The following is a 26,996-nucleotide window of genomic DNA, read 5'->3' as shown; positions in this document are numbered from 1 at the left end:
CACACTTTTTAAAAACACACAAGTGAAAAATCATTCATTCAAGTTCATGAAAATCATGTATTAATGTTAGAATCATTAGCTTTTCCCTTTTTCTGTTAGAAACAGTCTGTGGAGAATATGGCTTTGCATCTTTCATGGATTACAGAGAGTATTTGACAGCCATAACAACTAATTTTTAATCAAGAGTCATTACAAAGAATCAACATTACGTTGCATAATAATACTACTGGAAAAGATTGCAACTTGTGTTGGAGAAGTAAATTTGACTTTTGACAAAATAATCCATTCTTGATCTTTTGAACAGTGGAAGCGTGAAAATTTTAGTTTCCCATATGATATTTTCAAATTTTCACATATGCATGCTATTAATCGAAAATCACATTTTAAGATTACCACAATAATTCAGACCACCCATCTCAGCTGGAAAATTACAATATTTTGGATGCAAATACATTACAAATTCCACTTGGATTAGTGTGCTACTCTATGTTTGAAGTGCAGGCAATATGTATTCATTTGTGTGACAAAGAAACAGTAAAATTTGGATAGAAATTACTTTTGCCTTTTTATGGAAAAGTAAATGCATTTTGATATTAGCTCCTAAGACTGCAGAATAACTCTGTGTGATAAACATGTAATTTGTTCTCATCTGGATCTGGTGGAATTTAAAAGAATGAGAGTTGACCTACCTGAAACATATCAGATTCTGTGGGATTTTGACAGAGTTGATGTGGAGAGGATGTTTCCACCTTTGGGAGAACTTAAAACTGAGGACATAGCTTAAAAGTAAGATGCCGCCCATTTAAGACACATTAAGACATTGGCATTTTTTTTCTCTCAGAGGACCAAGAGTCTTTGGAACTCTCCTCCTCAAAGGGCAGTGGCAGTAGAGTCTTTGAATACTTTTCTGGCAGAGGTAGACAGATTTTTTGATAAACTAGGGTGCTAAAGATTAATGGGCATAGAGTAGACTGAGGACTTGAGGTTAGAAGCAGATCAACCATGATCTTATTGAATGGTCGAGCAGGTCTGAGGGATTGTGTGATCATTCCTGTTCCTAATTCATATGTGGGTATATTTGTATCTGTTAGTTTATTTCTCATAGAGTTCCAAACCTTATTTTTCTATGATACTGAATAATTGTTTCCATCTGAAGTGGGAAAAACTATTTTAATTCAAATAAACATAGGATTAAATTTAAGTTTGTGGGTATGGGACTGGTTGTTGGGGTGGGGGAAATGTGCTGGTGGGTTGTACTAAATGTGCCAAAGAGCTCAGCAGATCAGGAAGCTAGCTTCAATATGATGAATTTTGCACTTAATCTGAGCAATATGTGAGCAACCCCCTTGGGAGACTTTTTAAAATTCATTTGCAGGGAGAGGTCTTCACTGGCAACTCAGCATTTATTGACCATCCCTTATTGCTGCTGAGGAAAGAGTTATGAGTCAACCACATTGGTGGGTATGGAGTCACAAAAAAGTTTATAGAGAGTCATAATGATAGATTTCTTTCCTAGAAGCTCAGCAATTAAACTAGTGGGTTGTTATAACAATCCAGTGATTTTACGCTTATTGTAACTGAGTCTAGCTTTTATTGTAAAATTTCAAATGTACTTAATTACTTGAACTTAAGTTCTCCAGCTGCCATGGTGAAATCTATATGTCTGGATCAATAGTCCAGAACCCTGATTACGAGTCTAATAACTTAAACATTCCTGTACCTTTCTCAATAGCAAGTGGTGCCATTTTCAATATATTAATTGTTCAGTTAGAGTGGGGTAGGAACATTGGATTTTTTTTAAACTTAAACTGAGTCCACAGATTTCACAATACACCAGGATCAGAGAGAGTTCAAAGCCAAAAAATTGTGCCAATGGAGAGATTGAAGGGTTAACAGGAAAAATATCAATCTGTATGACAACCTCTCAACCATTTTCTTGGATGTTACTGTGAATGACTTTAAACATGGAATTTATGCTGTAAATAAACTTTGCTAACATTTGATGAGAAGTTCAAAGCTTTGGACTTTAGTTTCTAAACTTGGAAGTTTCCTAGTGTTACCTCTGCTGTAGAGCCCTTTCACAGCAACATGGATATCTCTTTAGTTCAGGATGATATATCTTACTACAGATGAGGACCAACATGAACAAAGCAGGACTACCTTCCACAGGAATGGTAATAGCTTCACAAACCTGGAGTAAGACTGCTCTCCAATGGATCGTGGCCACAAATTGGTCATCTCAGAATGTTTGCCTCAGAAACATTAGTTCTGCAGAAAAAATTGCAGACACGAAAACATAATGCATGACAACCGCATCAGCTTTGACAATAACGAGGCAAGGCAGAGTAGGCTGCGGCTCAAGTTTGCAGTTCCGGCTTCCTTCATGTGCAGCATGTCATTGACTGCGCAAAAAATGTGGCAGTCGAGGGGCCACCCAGGTCACCTACCAGTGATTGTGACTGTAGGGCAAAGTGCAGCTTGGGCCCAGACAAAAGGCACTATTTCTACATTTGTGCACATGATACCCAGACATCTGAATCATACTTTCATCCTGTGGCAGATCTTTATTGATCTTTTTACACTTCAGAGCAAACTTATTGGCTGGCTGCTTGGAAACAAGGGAGTGATCAGTCAATAATTTTCAAATAGCCTCTATGGCACTGAAAACTAACTTTTGCAAGTGTGAAGAATTTACTTCAGTTTTTATTTACTGCAGTTTATTTTAATAACATAAAATAAGATTTCAAAATTTTACTTTCATCCTGTCCTACTTATCTTTCTCTCTTACTCCCAACTTTACTTCCCCTTATTATTTACAATTCATTCCATGATCTGACATTGAATTAATTGTGCGGCACGGCAGCGTAGTGGTTAGCATAACTCTATTACAGTGCCAGCAATCGGGGTTCAATTCCCTCTGCTGTTTGTAAGGAGTTTGTACGTTCTCCCTGTGACTGCGTGGGTTTCCTCCGGGTGCTCCGATTTGCTCCCACATCTGAAGACGTACAGGTTAGTCGGATAACATGGGTGTAATTGGGTGGTGCAAGCTTGTTGGGCTGGAAGGGTGTGTTACTGTGCTGTATAAATAAACTTATAAACTTTTAAAGAACTATCAGTGGAACATGGCTGCATGATCTCCCCCTATTCTTTTTCTTATGCCATCATGTTCTTAGTGAGAATGTTAGTCTCTCGAGGACATCAGCAGATTCATGTAGGGTAGGCAGTTCATGATGTTAATCTGATTTCTTGTCAGCATTGCCACTTTGGAGTTCAGTGCTCCAACTAATTTTCTCTCTTATCCTTGCCTGACTGGAAACCTGTTCATTAGGAGGAAGGAGCACCTACCACTGAGTTCCCAGTCATTTGTATTGCAGCTGTTGGTATGTTTTACATGTGTATGGGGTTTTCTGTAAATGTTACAAGATGCAAAAGAGGGGCTAGTGAGTAATTATTGCATTTAAGATTTCTTTGTAAATCAGTGGTCACAACATGGGTATTTCCCATTGCAGTAGAATATGACTAGCAGAATGAGCTTGGGCCATTTAGAGCAGGGCAAGCTGTTGGAAGAAAAAAGGGAGAAGAGAAAGACCATCAGTGGGAAAGCTTAACAGCCTCCGCCCTTCAGGTGGCAATTCTCTGACATGGACATCAGTGAGTCACAGTACATGAAATGTCTTCACTAATAATGACATCCTGTTAAAATCTGCTGCAGTCCCCAACTGCAGCTTCAAGTAGGATAATGATCTTGCTGCTGTGGTTGTCAAGGTGACTGTCTATTATGCATTTAGTTCATTCTAGGCTAGAGCTGGAGATATTTGCAACATCCCACTGTTTACCATGTGAAGGAGGTCACTGATGCTCTCTTTTCAAAGAGAGCTGACTACATTTCATGCTCTCTTACTGGATACCAGAGATAGAGAGTCACTTGGATTTCGAATTTCCCTTGGACCATTGATTGCACTGATGTTGCTTGGCAGTGCCACATATTAGCTCTTCCACAATCGATTCTGCTGTCTCAATATGCAATTGGTTTGTGACCATGAGCAGTGAATTATGCCATGAGTGCCTGATCTATAACTGCGCAGAAGTAAAGGTGCATTCATTCTCCATTGTTGCATTATTACAGCTGTATTTAAGTTTCTTCAGCAGACAAAAGTGTAGTTATTTGGTAACAAGGCCCGACAGCTATGATGTGGCTGGTGACTCCATTGTGCAACCCATGCTTATAGTGAAAACTATACTCTAACACAAAATGCAATAGAGCAGACCATTGCCATTCTGTGTTGTTGCTTCCACTGCCTGGATCATCCTAGAAGAAGATTACAGTCCTCAGTAGAGTTAGTGTGAAATTTATGGTGACCACTTCATACTATGCAATCTTACCGTCAAGAGGGATCCCCCCTGCCACTAGCTTAACAATAAACATTTGAGGAACAGAATCAATAAAATTGAGGCTGAAGTTGATGAGACTTAGTTTGTTTCCAAATATGCTTGTTATTTCTGGATGTCGGTTGCCCAGTAAGGATGTATTTCATCTCTCCATATGTTTTTTTTTGTCTGAATATGAGAAAACTCATGAAAAATATTGTGACAAAAAAAACTGAAAATGTAAGGTGAAGGCAGATTGAGAAGAATATAAAGAATAACAATTAATGATAAAACTAAATACAGAAAAATCCTGGAACTTTCACAAAATTACTGAAAAATGACAAGACATTGATGCAACGGTATAGCAACGTGTATAGAAATATATTTTTGTTCATTACAGTGCTCAGAATCAGTTTTAAACAAGACATCTCATTGTAATTCCATTAACACCAAGTTACAGTATGTTTCAGTTTCAAATTTGCAGAAAAAAATCTTAAATGCGCCAGTCTGAGATCATTAGCATACTATTTTATGTGTAATATTGAGATAAAAACAACGTTCATTTATAATTTGGTGGTGTATAAATTTTGGTGTCCAAAGATTCCCTAAAGTAACTTGTTGAAATACAGTACATACCCAAAAATCTGCAGTGAGGAGACAAACATGATCCTTCTGTAATCTCACTGCCCTTTCTGTCTTGTATATAACAAGTTTTTATATAAAGATCCAGTATGTAACACCCATAAATGTAGGTTATTGTTTGGGAAAGCTTCCTTATGCAAGGATGTATCAGTGTGTACCAGAAAGTAATTCTTTCAGTGTACATTTGTTGGAAAATCAGGAAGAGTAACTACTTTGTCTAGCCAAGTGAATAGGAACCCCATTTCTATATATAACTTTGGGATAAATGTGTGTATAAAAGCAAAAAAAAACTTAGATACTAGAAATCTGAAACAATAAAAGAAAATTCAGTCAGAAAGTGGCAGCAACCGAAAGAAAATATTTGGACAATATTTTGAAGCAGGATCAAATCCTGTCTATATCTTCTTTAGCCCCATCTTTGGTTGCTTAACGCCTCATTAATTTCCTCTTTTGCATTGGACATCATCCCTTTTGTCACTTAATCTCTCCTCTTTTCTGCCTTATCACAGATATCCTATTTACTTTTCTTTCCATGCTTAAAATCTGCTATGTAGAAATATGAAAACATAGAAAAACTACAGCACAATTCAGGCCCTTTGGCCCACAAAGCTGTGCCGAACAGGCCCCTACCCTAGAAATTACTAGGCTTACCCATAGCCCTCTATTTTTCTCAGATAGCCCTCTTTCCAGTTCTCATAGGATGTTACTGATCTGACACATTAACTGTGCAGAAACCTGAGCATTTCTAGCATGTCTGTGTAAATCCATATAACTGGGTTGATTTGAATATCAAACTGTTGAAGGTAAAAATTCACCTTTGGTTGTTCATCAATGGAACCAAAGTGGAGAGGCAATTACTTCAGCATGCCTGGATTTCCATCCCATAACCTTATTTCCACATTATTTTCCAAAGCTTAACATTAAAAGTCTCAAACCATGGAATAGAAAAATAATATCGATGTTATTCGGCTGCATTACAACACAAGATTATTTTGCCCCTTTGATCTAGGTGGATTTTAAGGCTTTGCTATTTCTGCTGTGAATTTCCTTCCAATTTTCCAACATGGTTCCTATTCATTAGCAATAATTTACTTGTCAGCAGTCTCTGAATATGTTAATTTAAAGTATTTTATGAACATTCAGATCTTCAAGAATGGGCAAATTACAATTTTATGAGTTAGCCTCAGATGGGTCATTTATTAGTGTGAGACACATATTTGATTCAAATGACTGAGCATGAAGGCACTGCCAGAAATAGAAGGCATTGTTCTCAGTGAGAAACCTTTTGTTCAGCATATCAGGCACCTGATTGTTTGGATGGGAGAATAATACAAATCATTCCCACTACTTTATTTTTACTTGTTCTTAGTGTGTTTTACAAGTTAGATGATGCAGTGGGCAGGACTTGTTTTGTTTGCAAGTCTGAAAGATAGCAGTTTACATAGGTAGTGTTGTATTAAGCAAAACTATACAGCAAGCATTTGTAATACAGGTGGCACTGTTGGTACAATTATAAAACAGGCATATGTGACTGTTGGCAAAGTTGGCGTAGATGGCACAATTGAGAACTTTGGAACAGATGGCAAATTTGGCATGGTTGACATAGTAGGTCTGGCTGGGAAGATTTTTACAGATGGTATAATTGGCACTAGAAGGATGAAATAGTACATATGACACATAGGCTCACAGAAGTATCAAACCTCCTCCAAAACACTGTTGCAATAATTGCCATGCATTTTCATTTACTTTTATTTGGTGTAGTGCTATGGCTTGCTTCTACATATTATCAATATCCTCAGTAACCTGCAATTACAATGTTTTTTGTTTTCTACATACATTTATACAAGGGAGTAAATTTTTTCAGGGATTTTTGCATTCTCCATCATAAACTTGATGGATGAATCATTACTTAAAAGCAGTTTATGCGAGTTACTGAGGTTTCATTGCTTTTCCATTTATATTATGGTGGATGGATGGGGAATGCAAGGGAATTTCACCCCATTATTGTTGGATTCCAGTCTAAAAGTTGTTCTAAAATTAAAGTAAATTTAAATCGACCTGCAGATTGCAGCCAAAAGCCATCAACTTTACTAACTCATAATTTTATTTGTACATTAATATTGTAAACAATGACATTTGATTACACATTACCACCGTAAGTAATAACCTGTAATATATTCATCAAATATGCAGTCAATTTGTGCACAAGTACATCTGTTGTATGATAGGTTTAGATGAAATATAACTGTAAGGGATCTCTGTTGCAAATTCTAATCGATCTGTTACTTAAGGTATGGGCCAAAGGCTAAGGACACCACTGAGGTTGAGAAAAGGTGATGAGATGTGTCATAAAATACTGTTTAGTCCTGGGTTTTAAAAGCTTTACAATGTAGAAGGAAGAAAAGATAAGTGGAGATAAAGAGTTGCACAGCCAGGATTAAAATGTTAAATAAATAACATCAGCAGTTTTGACTCATTACAACTGAGTTATCTGTACATTTTGTAACTTGTTCAGAAATAACTGAAATTAGGTTTCTACACAATTGAAAATGGCAAATTAAAATGTTTTATTTCTATCCTCGAGAAGCGCCAATACTTGTGACCAGTGTGTTGATTTTAACCTTTTGAATTTACGAGGGAAATTGAGCATTGTCGATGGCGGGTGGCTGATCCCCTGATGCTGCTCTTTGTCTGCCACTGCAGACATGTTGAAGTCAGTCCTGTTGGGTTATCTGAGAATTAAGTGAGTTCCAAGTGGATCGGGTGACTAGTATTAAATGAGATAAAGTGTTTAGCCACAAGATATTCTGTTGTGTTCAAAGTAAATAATAATACAAGAGAGACTAGTAAAAATGAATGCAGCAACATATAAACAAAATAATCAAAATCTATTGTGAAAAATTATGACTAGCTACATTAGCAACATCTATTGTACCCAAGAATTTTTCACGTGGACACAATAACATTTGCTGCTGGACTATAAGTTGAAATGTTCATTCAGTATTTCAGCAGGCTTCCACTGTATTCTCTATGCTTCATATAACACAATTGTTGCTTTGCGAATTTAATGATATAAATACAACTATGACACTTGTAGTCATGTTTCTTCTAGCCCTTTCGTCGAGTGACTTTCTCTGTGGTGAGTCAGCCTCAGGATCCACATCAAGGGTCCCTACAGAGCTGTTATGACAGCGGCTTAGAGGAATCGGAAACTCCTAGCAGCAAGAGTTCATCGGGACCAAGACTAGGTTCACTCCCACTTCCAGAAGACAACTATGAGAGGACCACACCTGATGGAAGCGTTGGTGAGGCAGAGCATATGGAAAATGGTAAGGTTGTAAAACCACTCCTGTTTTCTTCAAACCACTAATTATTATTGATATTGATGCTTGAATAAAAGGATTTACAGAAGGTAACTTGGCAATACAGAATTCGAAATGCAGACAACATTATGCTATTTTAAAAAAAATATTTCTCCATGAATACAAAGAAATGTTATTACATTCACATTGTCAACAGATTTAAGATTGTAAACTTCATTCGAATTTCCAGGAAAATACATATGGTGCTAGATTTATTTAAAGTGTACTTGATCAAAGGGCTTTTTATAATTTTCTCCTGAATCATCTACACATGCAATTGGTGAACTGGAAACAATTTTATTTTAATTGTATTTGTTTCTGTCAAGCTATTGAACCGATTTTTGTTTGCTCTCTTTTCTTTCCTGCTGTAGAATGTTTCTGTGGACACAAGGTTGTCCTCTGCTTCATTGTTCACATAACCTTTATTCATGTGTGCCTTTGGAAAGTTACAGGTGACTATCTAATGGGCTGATGGGGTGTGCTGCTGGGATGCGTCACTGATGGCAATCGGCAATTGCCCCATTGTAGTTTGTTGCCTCTAGACAAATAGAACATTGGGCATCCCTGAAGCTGAAATGGATAATGGGTCATGGTGTTAAGGAGAGGGTATGGGCACTGACTGAGGTGGTGAATTCAGGGCAATGATGATGTTTTAGTTATCCCTTTAATTGTAATACATCTTTAGAACTTTCTCTTTAACTCTCATTGTTCTTCCAATTGCAGTTTAGGTTAAATTATTAAATAACTTAATGAAGTTTATTCAATATCAGACTGAAAATAATTCTTACAGTAACAATTGACCTAGGTTGAGGAACTAGCTGAGAATACTACAGATAGAGTACCCAGGGATTTCAGGAAGATGTATGGCTCATGCTGCATTAACACTGGAAGGTCACTTATTTCACTTTCACAAAAAAACCTTTCTGGTGAAATAAAGTTAAGACACTGTTTAGCCAACATGATATTTTTTGCTGCGTAAGAGAACTTACCTAAGTAATCATTCATGTCCTTGCTCAAAGATATATTGACTTGGAAGAAAGTTATATTGGCCAGTCTGTCAGGATACAAGCTTCATTGCAAGACAAGCTGCATCTGTCAGCAGTTATAGAAACTGTGTGGTTAGAGCTTGCATTAAGCCAAGCATTAGGATTAATTACATGGAGTAAGAATAAATTATTTTTCTATTTTGCTGTCTTGCACTCAAATACATTGTAATAGCACTAGAGATTTCATTTTATTATGTATGTGCTACTTACTTTGAGGCAGAAAATCTACTTTCTCTCAAAAGCAATTTTCCTTCTTTTGCAGCTCTGTTCTTTAGCCCGTGCTTTATTGGTTTGGGGATAGAAAGTTATTTTCTAAGCTAGAAAGCTAGCATAGTCAATTCAATTTATGCTCCTCTTCTATTTCTTTATCCCAGTAGTTTCTGCAGCAGATGTTCTTGCTACCTTAGCCTGGAATGTATGCTACTTAACTCCTTTATGTACAGTTACTTTAGATGCCTTTTTATATGGAGACATTAACCAATTTAGGAGGAAACAGTGAATGAAATAGTTTAACATTTCTTCTATATGAGTGGTTGGAAGAATTTAATATAAATGTATAGTGCTTGCATAGTAAAATCACACAGCATTATTTCCATGCTATTATTTTCTCTGCAATAATATTTTTCAACTTTTGCAAAGGCTTTTTTTTAAAATGGTTTGCACACAACTTCGTTCTTTAATTTCATTTGAACTTAATCTAATTAGTAAATGGAATTGCTGTAACATAGAGATGTAACCCAGGATAAAAAAAAAGATAAACATTGACTCTTAAAACTGAAGTCTCATTTCTTTTATATAAAAATATGTAGGGGTGCTTTTTGGGTTTAGCTGACCTTCATAATTTAATTATTGAACTACTTAAGAGGAGGAATTAAGCTCTTAGTGCTTACTAGGCATGCAGCCTGTATAAATCTTGTAGATATTTGTTGCAAATCTTCCAAGCCAATAGCATTTCTCCTTGTCAGTAAGACTAAGAGAAGATCATTACCTTAATTCCATGTATCCAAATCCTGAGAAACATTGCTCCTTCTTTAAATTATGGTGTGTAAGCAAATACAGAATTTCATCTCGTTTTAGGAGGCAAACACAGATGCTAAAATGTCAATGTTACTTTATAGCCTGCCACCTTGCACATGTAAGTGGAAGCATTAGAAATAATGAGAACTACTTTTAAAGGATATAACCTCTCAAATAACTTTACCTTTTCCACTAGGTACATGATTTTGAAAAAGAATTGACCTCCCTACTTTTCACCTAACAATCATTAGTATTTACTTTTGAGAGGGTTACACTGTGGAATCTATTTCAACTATGTGTGATTTTTGACATTTCACCAACATAGAATATGTAATAAATTTGAGGCAAGGATTGCTTTAGTGGAAGTACTTTAAGAATCCCTTGAGGAACATGTCCATGACATTTTACCTACAGAGCCAATGCCAAAGAAAACCTCACTTCTATATTTTTGCAGCCAGCAAAAAGGCTGACTAGACAGTCTGTTAAATGCACAACCAAAGGATATTAGAACGAGGGAAACTGCTACTAAGCAGTATTCATTGTTCTCAAAGTGTAATGATTTCAAGCTGGTACCTGCAGCTAAACTGCCATAACAGTTGAAACCATGAAGAGGGTAAGATTATCCATCTTTTCGTTCATGAGAGAAATGAATACTGAACTGATTACACTATAGAAGATAGTTATATAATTTGTTCACCTATACCAAGAAGCAAATCAGAGTTACTATTACAGGATTTTATTTTGCTTGTCAGTCAAAAAAAGCCAACAATCAAATTTTAACTTCTAAAGTTGGTACCATGCTGAAAGTCTGCAAGAAAGGATGTTTTTTATATATATACAGACAGGCTATTTGGCCCACTGGTCCTTATCAACTTCTAAAGAGTAATCCCTTTCATCCCATTCCATCCCTCCTTATTTCCTTGTACCACTGCAGCTTATTGCCTCTCACACTTGTGCATCAACTTGCCTTAGATTAGTTTTCCATTAAGAAGTAATCTACAACAGGCAATTAGTTTACCAGTACATCTTTGGAATGTGGTCAAGGATAGAACATGCAAGCGCTACACAGACAGGAATGAACCCAAATCTTGAGGCTGTGAAACAGCAGCACTAACTGCTGCACCCCTTTAGATGCAAGTGAATGCTTTGTGTCAAGTTATGCACATCTTTCTTTAACAGGTGCTCATGATCTGGGTAAACTAATAAAAATTAATTCTGACTCTTGAAAGAAGAGTTGGAAGTTTTACTGCAGATATATATATTCAACATAGCCGATAGCGTGGGGACAATATCAAGTTTGTGCAAGTATAAAACTGGTGCTTTTGAATCAAAGTCATTGAAGTAGCTGGAAAAGAAAATGGGTAGAGACATAAATGAGACAACCATTCAGTACCACTCATCTTATGGCACTGAAGAATGTAAAATTTACTGTGTGTGTGTGTGTGTGTGTGTGTGTGTGTGTGTGTGTGTGTGTGTGTGTGTGTGTGTGTGTGTGTGTGTGTGTGTGTGTGTGTGTGTGTGTGTGTGTGTGTGTGTGTGTGTGTGTGGACGCAGATAGGAGATATGAGAAAAGGCTCTGAGATTTCCCACCACAAATTTGGATACTCTGTGTTGTGACTTTGGATTCTATTACTTTACCTTCCTCTACCTCATAAGACATGAGAGTTACCTGAGGGTGATTATAAGTCTTAAGTTTTATTTACTACCAAAGTTTCTTTCAGCTAGCTAAAATATGAAAGAAACTTATGTTTTTTCTGCCAACATCTTGAGGATAGAAGTTATTTTGCTCAAAGTTTCTGCTCATAAATTGTGTTTAATGTCAGTATCTGTTGTTCTTTCTTGAATAGAACCAAAATCTGTGTTCACTTTAAAAGTTGCATATTTGCTAACCTCATATTCATATCCCCATGTAACATTTAAAATGATTCAATCCTCCAGAAGATATCAAGGCATAGTACTAATAAACAAGGAGTCTGAAATATGGACTACAAATATCATACCTGTCATACATATTCACTGAGTCAAAGTTACAGACAGGCACCCTTTATTTACTCCAGGTAATGGAGAATGACGGTTATATGATTTTTAAGCTGGCAGAAATAAAGTGGGATATAATCAAAATCAAGCCAGAGCCTTACTGTATACATTCCCTACAGGAAAGCAAAATGAGTGATATTATATGTCACCAGGGCAGGAGATAGTTAACATGCAAGGTGATTGGTAAAAGTATCAAAAATATTATCAAGAGATTCTTTCCCATCTCTGCTGTGCAGGTGTATTGCTGATTCTATAGTATATGAAGTAAAATATATATGAGGTATTGTCAGAAACAAAAACAATGTATTGGGTAACAGAGGAACAGAAGTGAACAAAATTTCACTCATAAGTTCTTACAAGCCTTTACATAGAACACCTTTAACCCAACTCAGAAAAGAAGCACATATATGGGTTAGTTTGAAGCTTTTATAATGTTCTACAAGAAAACAAGGAAAAAACTCTAATTTTAAAGCTTTGATGGGTCACACAATTTGATGGAGAATGTTAACAATAAGAACACTAAACAGTGGACCAGGTGTCAGCCTAAAGCATTGCAACCCTCCTCTACCATTCAGTAAGAAGATGACTGGTCTTCTGATTGAACAGTGTAGATTCCAAGACTGGTCATGAAATTCCTGGACAAGTGTTAATCCAGAGACAGGTTTTCAAAGCTCACCATTCCATCAAGGGCATTTAAATTCAAGTAATTATGACTCTCATTGATGGTGATCAAAAACTACTGAATTGAGGTTAAAAATTTACCTTGTTTGCTAATATCTGCTATCCTTGCCCCATCTGGCCTAAATGTAACAGGCCTCCCAATGTGATTGACTGTTATGTGCCTCCTTAATTCAGAAGCAATTAGGAATAGACAATAAATGCTAGCATTGCCCATGAAATTCACATCCTGTGATAAGCTTTAAATTTTATTTACGAATGACAATATGCAAAGAAACCATTCATCTCAGTCTTCTTTTGCTGACCTCTTGTTGTGCAATTGTGTCCCACAGTTCTAGACTCTTCAAAGCAATCATTCAGCATTCACCCTCACAGAATTTTATATATTTCAAAGACATCACCCTTCATTCCTAAAGACTAAACAATATACTCGCCACCACATCCCCAGATGCTTCATTTAAGTATGATTAATTTGTGCAGCATATTTGCATTATTTCAAAATTCATCCAGTGAACTATTTATCTCTTCCATTATTTATTTATTGGTGATGCTTAATTTGGCTAAATAGCAGCACAGTAATATGTATTAAAAAAACAAGTTCTGTTTTCTTAATCTCTCAGGCACAACAATGTGTCATTGAAAGATCTTTACAGGTGCATTGTTCACAAAATAAAGAAATAAGTTGAACATCACCAAGTTGTTAAAAAAATCTTGTTAAATGTAGACCTTCCTTGAACCTCTTCTAAAATCATTATTTCACTATAGGTTAAAATGTAAGTCCTGCTTTTGTATCCCAAAAATGCAAGCTGAAGTTGGCAGATAATTGAATAATTTCAAAATTGAATTGAATCTACCTCTGCCAGTCCACCTGGGCTTTTCATGTATACTGTCCATCCTCATTACACATGTTCTTATGGCTGAAACTTATCACCTTGATCAACAGTGATAGGTTCTGCTTTTAGTTTCCTGTTAGGGTCTATTCCAATATTTTGACAAAGTCCTCAAAAGTTGGTCTGTTTATTTTCTTTAATACAGTTTTTGGCCCAAAGCAGCAACATCAGAATATGTATTTTATAGAGATTTTTTAGTTCCTGCATTACTTCATTTTGCTATTTTCTATCAAGCCACAAAATAATAGCTTTGCCAGCTGCCATGCGAAACCTGTTTCTAAACTCAAGATAAAAATTGAATCCCCTTGTTTTGTGAAGCAAATTTCAAGTGAAACATGTGAAGGTGTTTTATGAAAGGTTTTTTTAACACTCACTAGGAATTTAGGGGTGAGTAGTAACAAGTAGCCAATGCAGTCCATTCCAACAGAAAGCATAAATTTAACAGTTCGGATTGAATTTTGTCTATGGTTGTTTAGCAATATCTAGATGTGATATTCTTTATGTGCATTATTCTATTCATCACATGTAGCAGTTTCAGAAATGTATGTTTTCTTTTAAAACACACAGATTATTTCACTTCCATGCAGTTTTTCTACATCTTTATTTCTTTTGTTCCATCACCACAATCTTAATTTTCATGGTACAGTTATGTGCATAGCAAAAAAAAATCAATACAGCAAATATATTGAAGCCTGCTGTTTTCTCATTTTATTGTTTAATGGAGATCTGTAACTTTTGATTCATAGCTTTGACACAATTGTTAATTCAGTTTTAAAATATACCTATACTTTTGGAAGGCCGAGGCTGTAACCATTATTCGTGACCTTGATCTCAATGGACCATATCTTATAACAGATCCTTCGGACTGCCAAGCCATGTAGGAATGATTAATGTCATTTCAAATAACAAGCTTGGAATAAACAAGTGAGCAACAGGCTTGCTTATGACAGGTGCCACAATTATGAGAACACCTGCTTCAAAGCTGAGCTTGACAAGTTAGTGATTTATTGGCATCAAATCATTGGAGGTCATGACATTAAATGTAAGGCAAAAACACCTTTTATATAATGGCACGGAACTAGACCATTTGGTCCATCAGATCCATGCTGGGGCTTGGGGGCAAACCCATTAGTCCCTTTCCCTCTCTGCTTTTTTCATAATCATGGAGTTATACAGCACGGAAACAGGCCCTTTTGCCCAACTCGTCTTCTCTGATGCCTGCAGCTCATCCTTCCTCACGTATGCCCATCAATTCCTTTTTGATTCTTCTTGCCATTAACCTCAAATAAGAGGTAGCTTACAGTGGCCAACTAACCAATGCCACATCTTTGGTAAGTGGGAAGAAAGCAGAACACCCATGGGAAACCCAGATGGTCACAGAGAGAACATGCAAACTCTGAAAAGACACATCCAAAGTCAGGATCAAATCGGGATCTCCAGAGTAATGAACAAGCAGCATTAAATGCTGCACCACTATACCATAGGAACACACAAGTATTGTGTGAAATGCTTTCTTGCAGAGGTTTTACAAAGTTTAGATGTATGCTTTTGAATCTTCCCCCAGTCCTTAGATATGATGGAAGAAAACAAAGCTTCCTCTTTCTGGGAAGCTATCATATAATTTCAGATCCTGTATTTGCTCATTCCCATTGCCTCAAATTTTGTATGCTCTATTGAAACTTGTAACTTTACTTATTGGATAGAATAGAACTGAGGCAGAGGTTCTTTCTCATTCTATGCAATCCGGAGTTGTTGTATAGACTGACAATCTCGTGAAACTGCTAGTGATAATTGCCTGAACTAAGTTCTGATTTGTCAGGAGCGCAACACATTGTAAAGCTGATAGTACTGATCCAAAGTGTTTTAGATGCTGCACATACAAGTACAAATGCATAGCTACTAGTCATTTTGTAATTCAAGCCTACAACATTTCTGTCACAGAAAAGACAGTTATTCATTCTCAAGCAGACAAGATTCAATTCCATATTAATAGAATATCTTAATGAAAATTAACATTTTGCCCGAGAAGGAACTTTTCAAAATGTTTGGTCTTCTCGATATTAAAACTGTGGTGGATGTGGATTCTAATATATACATAAAGTAATTGTGTTCAGTTTATTCTTTTCAGTCATTAACAGAGATTGCTGTAGGTTTATTTGCTTTGCTTTGGGTCAAAGTTGAAATTAACACATCATTTCAATGATAGACATTGGTCCTGCAATGTCAGTGATTTTTGCTCATTTTTATTTCAAGGGATTGAATAACTGGTTCCTTTTCCCATATTATTTAACAAGGCTACACAACTGAAAAAGGGGCAGAGAAACAAGCCACAGAATACCCCTGCAATGTTAAAAAGCATTGATCAGAACAATGGTGAACAGCTATTACTTGATATATTCCTTCAATTTTAGCTATAGCATCAGCTGTGGATCAGTCGGTAGCACAATTTTCTCTGAGTCAGTCGATTGTGGATTCAGATCCTATTCCAAAAACATCAGCATTAAAAAAAATGATGCTGACACTTCAGTCTGGCACTGTGGGAAATCCATCGTGCAAGGTCCTGCCTTTCCAATTTAATATTAAGCTGAAACTTTATCTGCTCCCTCAGATGGATGTAAAACATCCACAACATTAATTTGAAGAAAAGTAGGTGAGTTATCTCTGGTGTCCTACCCAATATTTATCCCTCTATCAATATCATTAAAACAGATTATCTTGTTATTACCACACAGCTGCTTATGGGAATTTGGTTTGCACTTCAGGTTCCACTTTTCTAACATTCTAACAATAACTATACATTTTGGTATTTTGTGAGGGTGAGAAAGATAACTATGTTATACTTAAGAAAAAAAAACATGCAAGCCAAACTACCTTAAAAATGCTGTTGTTCGATACTTCTTAGGCAGTCCCTCAGGATTGAGGATGGCTGTGGTTTTGGTTTTTTGCGTTCTGAGGTGGCTGATGACACCAATGTGAGCACTGGAGACTCTTCCATAAATGGGGCATGTAAAGGCTTCTATGTGTTCTTGATGCATGGTCTTGAGGTTCTCAATACAACCCCAAATGCTCCTCTTCCACTTTGAGTAGACATGGGACAGAGGTTCCCAGGAGTCAATAGGGATATTGCTTTCTTTTCAAAAACATTTAAAAAAATCTCTGCGGACACTTTGGTCTGGCACCCAAGGGGAAGCCTCTGTAGGAGGTTCTGTGATAAAGGTGCAATATTAAACTGAAACTCTTTCTGTCTCTTGGATGGATGTAAAAAGTTGCTGCATTAACCTCACAGTCACAGCCTCTAGGCTACATCAAAAAACACTTTTCCTGTACAGATTCCATTAAACAGCTTAGAAGATCAGACTCAGTTTGAAGTTCATACTTTGAGCTTGGAACTTAAATTTAATACTATATAAGCTGATAAACAACTTCCCCTTGACCCCATCCCACAAAGCTCCTTATCGTAAAGTTTAGCTTGAGCTGTGGGTATTTTCTCAGAGGGCAAACATCATTTTACCAGTTCCACCAGGAGTGGATCAGGTATAGGACTATTGTTCACATATGTTCAACATTCTTAATAACTAATGTCAATTGTTAGTTTGTAAGATTGTTTATCCTAGGAAGACTTGTTCCTATAGAGTAGGAAATATAAAGTCCTGATTTTAATTTCAAGGTTTCTTGGGTAAATGCAAAACTCAGCCACTGCAGAAGCTTGAAACTGAGCTATATTAACTATTTGGCTTCATTTTAATGTGACAGGCAGGTTTCCTACATGATTGCTGAGCAAATGGAAATCCATCAAGGTTCAGGGTCAATTTCTGAAGGGCCTGCAGAAGTCTTCTTAAGGAGGATTGCATTATAACTTGACTAAGCTGGAAGAAGAAAGAATTGTTCTCTGAAGCTTCCCTTGAGGTCCTTGTGGAAGAAGCAAAGGCAGCAAGGAAGTTTTGTTTCCACTTGGTGGGAGAGAGATCCCCACGAGAACGATCTGAAAGATTTCAGGTACCACTAACACTGGGACTGAGCACTCTTCATCATTCCTTATCTGACAACATATCACTTCCTTTCTCCCCAGCATTTTGAACAAATCCTTAGAATTCCACAGCAAATGACGAAACTGGGGTTGTCTGCCTCAGTGTCTTCATCCAGTTCACTGCTCTCAAGATGTTACAGGAATTCAGAATTAAAGCCAATTACTTAGTGACAGATTAGACTTTGGTCATCAATCTATTATGACCAATAAGAATGGTCAGGATTTTATGTTTTGAAATTCCTTAACAATGAATCAAGGAAGCAGTGAAAAGAGTAAAAGGATTGTAAATCTAGGGGCTATCGCATGTAAGGGGATCAAGCACTTACTGATAGAATTTAATCATTGAATTTTTTCTATCCTTCTTGTAGTCCTTCACCATTTCTAATTCTACTTCAGCTATCCTGTCTCTTCACGTTGCTGTGCCTCCTCCAACTCCAGTGTGGACATTGCTGTACTGTGTAGAACATAGTAACCTGTAATACTGAAGTAAATTTGTATGAGATCTATTGTGTAAAGTTCCCAGATTGACTATAGCACTGGAACCTTTGCACCAATGTGTGACTGGTATGTCTCATGACATTCCTGGTGAACCTGTGGCTCTGACTATATTACAGCTCTAAAGGCAATGTGATATAGTAAAAGACAGTCAATAACCATGTCAGTAATGTATGTATTTTGTTCCCAGCTAGTAATTTTCTGACATTCCTGGATGGTTGAAAAAAATGAATATGACCGATGGCAGTGGAATAGGTGCATAGTTGCACTATCCTATTGTTGTGGTCACAAGCTTTGTTTGTACCAATGTAGTGAAAACCTTATTGTCCTCGGAAGTTGCAGGCTTTGCTTCTGCACCCAGTAGGTATATGGATGCATTTTATTGAGCAAGGATAAATGAAAGCCAATCAGTGCAGCAAAGATCAAAGTTGTTTCTGATCCAGGGCTGGAGTGTGACATCACAGGTCAGCAGGTTGGTGATTGGTGAGTATTTCTTCCCAGTTTCCTCTGACTTGCCAAGAGTTTTATTGTTGTAGCTAGGAGTGCACCAAGTCTAAAAAAAATAAATCCAAACTAGTCTAATCTAATTAATTAAATAGAACGGGAATGGCTGAGCAGGCAATGAATTGTAGTTGCAACATATAGGAACTGATAGACCCCATTTTGGTTCATACTGATCACATCTATAGCAAGCATTGGCTGTTCAAGGAACTCCAGCTTAGGATCAATGAGCTGGAGTTTGAGCTTCAAATGTTGTGACATATCAGAGATGGCAAAATTACCTGGACACTGTGTTCCAAGAGGCAGTCACACCTCTTAGATTAATTTCCTCAAATTTGAGCAGAGGTCACAGACAGGGGGATGTCACTGCAAATGGGGCAGGTGGTGGGATCCACAGGGTCATCCTGGAGAAGCCTCAGTCCTTATCCTTATTCTTATTCTTGTTCTCTGTTTAGTCAAGGGTGGGGACTGCAGGGAAGATGTGCCAGTTGTCCATGGCAAAGGGGTCCATTCAAGTAGAGGGAGAAAAGAATAATGTAGTGGTCATAGGGGGTAGCATAGTTAGGAGAACAGACACTTTTCTCTGCAGCAAAGACAGAGATTCTCAAACATTATGTTGCCTGCCCTGTGCCAATGTTAAGGTTGTCTATTCTGGGCAGGAGAAGAACTTAGAGAGGGAGGGGGAAGATCAGTTGCCGTGATCCAAAAAGGCACCGATAACATAGGTAGTACTAAGAAGAAAGTTCCGCTGAGGAATTCTGAGCAAATTGGGGGCAAAACTGAAAAGCAGACCTGTAGCAGTGATAATCACTGGATTACTGTCTGAGCCACATATAAATTGGCATAAACAAGTTTAAAGAAGCAAATGTGTTGCTTATGTATGGGGGAGGGAGAAATAGGTTCCAATTCATGGGGCATTGGCATCAGCACTGTGGAATCAGGAAGTTGTTCCAATGGGGACAGGCTTCATCTGAACAGCATTGGGACCAGTGTCCTGGCAAAATCACACTCATAAGATTGTAGAAAGGGTTTTAAACTAACTAGAGGCCAGGGTGGGGGAGGTGTCCAGAGATGGGAAGTTTAATACATCAAAAAGAAATGAGGTAAGGATAGTGAGGAGGAAAATGAAAATCAAAGCATGACAGGGAAGGGCAGAAAATATAAGCAAAAGTATGTGGCAGAAATTAATCCCAGAGTAACTAAACATTATACAAAGTGAAAGCTTGAGGCTTTTTATCTGAATTCACAGAGCATTTGCAACAAGATAGATGCATTGACAGCACAAATAGTACTATATGGGTATGATCTAATAGCTATTACAGTGATACGGTTACAGGATGACCAGGCCGGGAACCCAATATTCCAAGTTATTCAAGATTCCAAAAGAATAGGCAAAAAAGAGGAGGTGGATTGCTGTTGTTAAGGAAGATGTTGGTGCAGTGGTGAGTAGTGATACAGTGATACAGTGATGCAGTGAATTGTGATGTGAAATCAGTTTGGGTGGAAATAAGGAATAGCAGGGGAAAGAAGATATGGATGGGAGTAGTCTAAAAAAAAACCCCAAAATGTTCCCTTTCAATAGGACAAAGCATAAATGGAGAAATATCAAAGCCATATAAAAAGGGAACTGCAATTATCATGGGTGATTTTAATCTGCATATCAAACTGACAAAGGGAATGAGGAAGAGGAATTTGCGCATCGGTGGTGAATGCACAATTGAAACCATTTTCATCAAGGAAGCACATACTTTTTGCACAGCTTTGGGGCTAATCCACTTTATGCCATAATTACACACAAAAGTTCTGGGATTCATGACTGTCATGCAGAGTATGTTAGAATGTGTCTGCCCCATAATCTTGACCAAAACTGGTATGGGTTCCCCACATAGTACTGCTTAAAGGTGTGTTTCTGTACATTGAAGAATTTCTAGTCCATTTACTTAAAAAATAAATAAGTCCAATAAGTAATCAGTTTCTTCCATGATTAGAAAAACTTAATTGCGTTTTTGTCTTTTCCTCACTATCTATTAACCAATTTAGCTAATTTTAGACCTGGAGTGAAAATACATTGACTTTGTGCTGCTGAATTTTCTCATTATGTCATAGACCGGACTGTAAAGAGAGCAGCAAGGTTGGAAATTTTGATTGCTCTGTATGGCAATTCTAGTAACCAAAGTTGTTGCATTGTGTTATTATATTTGTTTCATATTTGTGAATTCTTGACAGGAAAAATCATTTGCATGCTTTGAACCTCCAAACATGGAACCTAAACAAATGCGATGTGGGATAAATTGTTGTCACTGACCTGTTAGTTTATTTAATACAATTTAGTAGTGGTAGCAGTGACAATAAATTCTAAAAATACTGATATGAATATTCTGATACCACAGGTCTGGTTTTACATTGCTATTTTGTATGCAGCATTTATAAGATGGCATCATGCCAAGACTTGAATATTTGATTTAAAACTAATGTACAAAATCTAAACACAATATACAGCATTTGTAAAAAAAAGAATAGAATCATGATTTGTAAGTGATTTAATTAAAATAAGAAAATTAGATATTTTAACATAAAATTCAGAAAATGTCATCTTAATATATTAATCATTTATAAGATGATGAGTTGGCAAACCCTCTAAATATGGTAAATGGATTTAATTAACTGTATTTAAATAAGAGCATGCATACACAAATGGCCATTATAAAGTCAAATATTTTTTAGGCATTTAAATTTTATGAAAGTAGAAATGCTAATTCATTTGTATCAATAGCAGTGTGACCTCTTGTTGAATCAAAAGTCAAAAGCAAGATGCAAGAAGAAATGGCTCAAACAAAAGACTATTGAGCAGACTGAAAGGGCACCGTGTTCCTTTCAAGAAATTTAACTAAGACAATGCTCAACCTTAAAAGCCATGCCCATAACACTTTGAGAGTGTGGTCCCATGAAACAGAATTTTTTGTTAGGGATGGATAGCAATCATTAGGTATGAAAAGGAACTGCCTGCTTATAACAGTTTGTTGGCCACATTCCTGTTCTTTGCCTTGAAGCTGTGGTACCGAGAAGTAGTAAGCCTAATGCTCACCAATATATTTCTGGAACCCTTGTCTGCTTTAACTCAATAGCGACTAGAGAAGAAACCCTGAGCAGGTTTTTGCTGATCTAATTAAGTGACTGGAAATCTGTTCCCATGTAGATACGCATTTGTGTAGAGAGTTTTCACAGTTAGCATGGATGAAGACATAACTTTTCTGACCTGACTTGACTACTTCAAATGGTAAGAGCTAAAACAATGGACAGAGACTGCTGCCATTGCTCAAGAAGGCACTCTGGATATTCTGGGAAGATGTTTGTAACCAGTCCTTGCACAGGAAATGTGAAATCCCAGGATTTCAGGATCCCAGGATGACTAAATTATTTGCACAATGCCGCATGAATTTGCTTTCATAATTTTCATTCATAATTAAATGATAGATGTCTTGCCCATATGCTGAACAAGGTTTCAACTGAATTCCAATATTAAACATCAAAACTGAACTCCACTTACTGGTTTCTATCAAATACTAATTGACTAAAGATTTCTTCCTGCAGCATTGGGTAACACATTCACAGCTAAAATACCACATGCCACTTCAGGTTTTATAGTGAACAGACTAAAGGTTTTCAAATTTAAGTCTAGGCTATGTAGATTTTGTTGCAGAGCTATAACTGTGAACCTTTGCTTTTCCTCTATAATTGTCCAAAAGAAATGTTCTGGACCAGGTCGGTGAAAGTTGCAGCATGGTTTATAATGGTCTTTTTATCAATCTTTGCAGCATTCCTCTGAGTGAGGTTCTGGCTAGCTTGGAACAACTTGGAAACTTAGTTGGACAATCAGGAACTAACCAGAGCACTGTGCCATCATATTGCAATAAAGTGCATGGAGGAAAAAGCTATTACATTTCATGCTGACACAATCATTTGGCACAACTAGAAGAAATTCAGTGTTCATGGTTAGAGTTGGACAAAGTGAGGAAGTGTCTTTATCTCTTAAAACATAAGATATTGTTAAAACCAGTACTTATTGTCAGAAAAAGATAGATTTTTGGGTCAAATTAAATTCCTTAAAAGTTTTTTCAGTACAAAAGGATGACCTGAATTGCAAGCATTGAAAGAAAACCATCAATGATTGATGACAGTAGTGTAAGCCATATTTGTTTTCTTTTATGTCAGTGAAGCTAGTGATAAGAATTCTGACTAATCTTAATTATAACACAGGGCTCCTCAATGTTACAGAATTGAATTCTGGTATCAAAAATGGAAGTTAAGGAAAATAGTTCATTCATCAAAATATTTTCTTTCCAGAAAACCCAATATTAGATTTTAATAGCCAAGGGGAATTTCCAGAATGTATGATTTCTGCATTTGTCCCTGACTCTCTGTGAATTCTAACCCTTGAACTTAACAGTAACGCACAAAGATCTTTTATGTGAAGACATAAAGATATTTCTTCTTCACCCTAAATTAAGCTGAAAGCTCAATTAACAGGTTATTTCCTTATAATATAAATGAATAATGACAATTTTCACAGTACATTTTTCTTCTAAATTATATGAGATATAATACTGAGATTTTTGCCCCAAAGGATTGGTTTTATTTATGAAGCTTTTAAATTCAATTGAATAAAATGGTAATAAATGTTCAAAACAAAGCAAGATTTATTCACAATAGATAAAATTGTTGAATATTCTTTTAAGTAGGAAGCAACAAACTGCCCTTTTAAGTTTCAGAAGTTTCTTATCTGCTGGTAAATAAACTCATCCCAGAGAAATGCAAGTAAGTAGTCTTGAGACTTTAAAACTCATATCTTTAATTATACTTTGTAATCTAGCAGTACATTTTGCAGAGACAATTCCAGGCAATGTGGAAACCATCAAAGAGAGATTTGGGAAAAGAGACTGACAGGCAAATGACATTGCACTTGTCAGGCTTATATTTTATAGTATCCTTGAGACAAACAAATTAGCAATCTCTGGAGAATCTGGACAGTAAAGGCACCTATGTTAGACTATTGTTTATTGACTACAGTTCTGCCTTCAATACTATAATTCCAAGCAAACTCTTCTCCAATCTCCAAGACCTGGGACTCAACACCTCCCTTTGTAACTGGATCCTTGACTTCCTGACCACCAGACCGCATTCAGTAAGGATAGGCAGCAATACCTCCACCATGATTATTCTTAACACTGGTGCCTCATAAGGCTGTGTCCCCAGCCCCTTACTCTATTCACTATACACTCACCATGTATGGCCAGATTCTGCTCTAACTCCATTTACAAGTTTGCAGATGATACCACCATAATGGGCCATATCTCAAATAACAATGAGTGGGAGTACAGGAAGGAGTACAGAAGCTTAGTGGAATGGTGTCATGACAACAACCTCAATGTCAATAAAACAAAAGAGCTGGTCATTGACTTCAGGAAAGGGGGTTGTGTACGTGCACCTGTCTATATCAATGGTGCTGAGGTCGAGAGGGTTGAAAGCTTCAAGTTCCTGGGAGTGAACATCACCAACAGCCTGTCCTGGTCAAATCACGTAGATGCCACAGCCAAGAAAGCTCACCAGCGCCTCTACTTCCTCAGGAGGCTGAAGAAATTTGGTTTGTCCCCTTTGACTCTCACCAACTTTTACCAATACACCATAGAAAGCATCCTATCTGGATGTATCGTGGCTTGGTATGGCAATTGCTTTGCCCATGACCACAAGAAACTGCAGAGACTTGTGGCACAGGAGCACAGCGGTTAGTGTAACACTTCCCACTCATCAAGTAGAAGATACAAAAGCCAGAAAACACATACCACCAGGCTCAAGGACAACTTCTATCCTGCTGTTGTAAGACAATTGAACAGTTCCCTAGTATATTTAGATTATCTCTTGACCTCATAACCTACCTCATTATGACCTTGCACCTTATTGCCTGCCTGCACTGCACTTTCTCTGTTACTGTAACACTTTATTCTGCACCCTGTTATTTTACCTTGTACTACCTCAGTGTGCTGTGATGAATTGATCTGCGTGAACAGTATGCAAGACAAGTTTTTCACTGTACCTTGGTACATGTGACAATTTACTTTACTTTCTATAGAATTTAGTGACACTTCTTTTAGTAAATTTACGGATTCCTATTCTGGATATTTCTTTCAATATGCCACCATTTATCTTTGAAGTCATTCGTACAGTCCACAGTTTAAACATGAACACTGTATCCTACTTCTGACTTGTTAATTTTATCACCAACTTCATCTGATATTCAGTCAGATGAGGTTGGTGATCAGACACAGTCCTTTTCAACAGTCCCTCGCCCCCTCCCCCGCAGCTGCTACTCAACCCGCTGAGTTGTTCCAGCAGATCGTTTGTTGCTCCATATTTCAGCATCTGCTTGTGTCCTTGTGTCCTCATCTGATATGCATTGCATTGATTTTTAAAGGCAGTGAAGTAAATATCCCAAGAGATTGTAGACATTGTTTGATAAACATAAATGGATAAAGGGAAAGGAGCAATGACAGAAGATCATCTTAAAGGAGTTACAAACTCTGCTAAACTGCAAAATAATATGGACTAGAAACATTGGATCAAATATCATGGTCTCAATAACAGATAGAAATCTCAAGGAATTCCTGGATTTAGGCAACTTGCATAAAACATTGCGAGTGCATCTTGGGGCATTCTTTGGAAGAGAGGAAAATACCAGAGGGTTTTCAATCTACATGTGGACAGAACCAGCAGGACATTTCATTCCCTGCATGACATCTTGATTTCACTCAAACAACCCTTTAGCTTGTAGCCCGGAACAGCCCTGTGGACCTTCTTATGCTGCTACTGTCTAGTAGATCTGGAAAATATCTTGTTTCTTTGGAGCAGAGGACATTAGTGTTTTCAGATCCTTGAGGGTGACATTAAGGTGACTACGTTAACTGAGTTTCCAGGGAATGGGTGACACTTCAACGTACCTCTGGTTTCCTGCAATCTCTCAACAGGAACACTACATGCTCTGAGAAACTTAAAGTTCAAACTGTATGAATATCTTATTTTGATGACTATACATAGAGAGGGGTTGGCTGGGAGACTCTATCTGATTGTTTCAGAGAGAAAACTCACTATGTAGAAAATGAATTAATAATTACTTTAAAACAATTGCTTCATCAAGGGAAATGTAATTATATGTTTGCTAAACTAAAAACTGCTAGTCAAGCACATAAATAAACAAAATCCACAAGGTGATCATAATTGTCTTTAATTGACTGATATGTGACCATCAAAATGCTCATTCTGGGGTATGTATCCAAACAGGCTTGGCCATTTTCTTTAATGAATCTGTTTTCTCTAATGCCGTAGAAATAATGATAGGGGAAAAAAAAAGTGGTACAATATGGAAAAAATGAATGCTTATTTTTTTGTTCCTCGCCGTCCAATTGTGTTTTTTGATTTTCCCCTGGAGTCTCAAAAGATTTACTTTTTCGTATTCAACTTCATTTTGTGGATGTTCAACCATAGAAAACATGCATCTGCTTTTGGTCCTTCTACCTCAGGTGAATAACCTTGCTTACAGTTCAGAAATAAATAACTTTGGGAATTAGTCAGAATTTAGAATCTGTGTGAAATGTATTAATGTTGTCATTTTATATTATGGCTTTAAAAATATGGATCTGGTTTAGGTGCTTCTGCACAAAAACAATGTAGCTAATAGAGTGCCATGGTTGGTATGCTCCATCTCAATCATCAGCACAAATCAAATCATGTGATCAATGCAGGAGATAGAAAAGGAAACAACAGCCATGTAAATAGAAGCCAATGGTGTGTGCTTTAAAGGTGGTAAACAGAATGAGCTTAAAACAATTTAGAGCTTTTCAATGTACTGAAACAGATTTACCTTTTGCTGGTAGATTCGAAG

The 26,996-nt window shown here is 37.0% G+C and overlaps 1 protein-coding gene across 2 annotated transcripts in view; it reads left to right on the top strand.

Annotated features, from left to right (window-relative positions):
- The window catches only part of pcdh7b (protocadherin 7b), a 289,327-nt gene that overhangs the window by 140,396 nt on the left and 121,935 nt on the right, over positions 1–26,996 (top strand). The window contains exon 2 of one of the 2 annotated variants that reach the window (XM_052042602.1): positions 8,123–8,339. The exons of the other annotated variant lie outside the window; for it this stretch is intronic. Coding sequence (XP_051898562.1) covers positions 8,123–8,339 — 217 coding nt within the window. The remainder of the gene's footprint in view (positions 1–8,122; positions 8,340–26,996) is intronic. 2 annotated transcript variants of the gene reach the window in all.

Source organism: Pristis pectinata, chromosome 2, assembly GCF_009764475.1.
Source record: "Pristis pectinata isolate sPriPec2 chromosome 2, sPriPec2.1.pri, whole genome shotgun sequence".
NCBI lineage: Eukaryota > Metazoa > Chordata > Chondrichthyes > Rhinopristiformes > Pristidae > Pristis > Pristis pectinata.
Note: the sequence above shows the minus strand (reverse complement) of the source record. Positions and strands in the feature narration are given on the sequence as shown.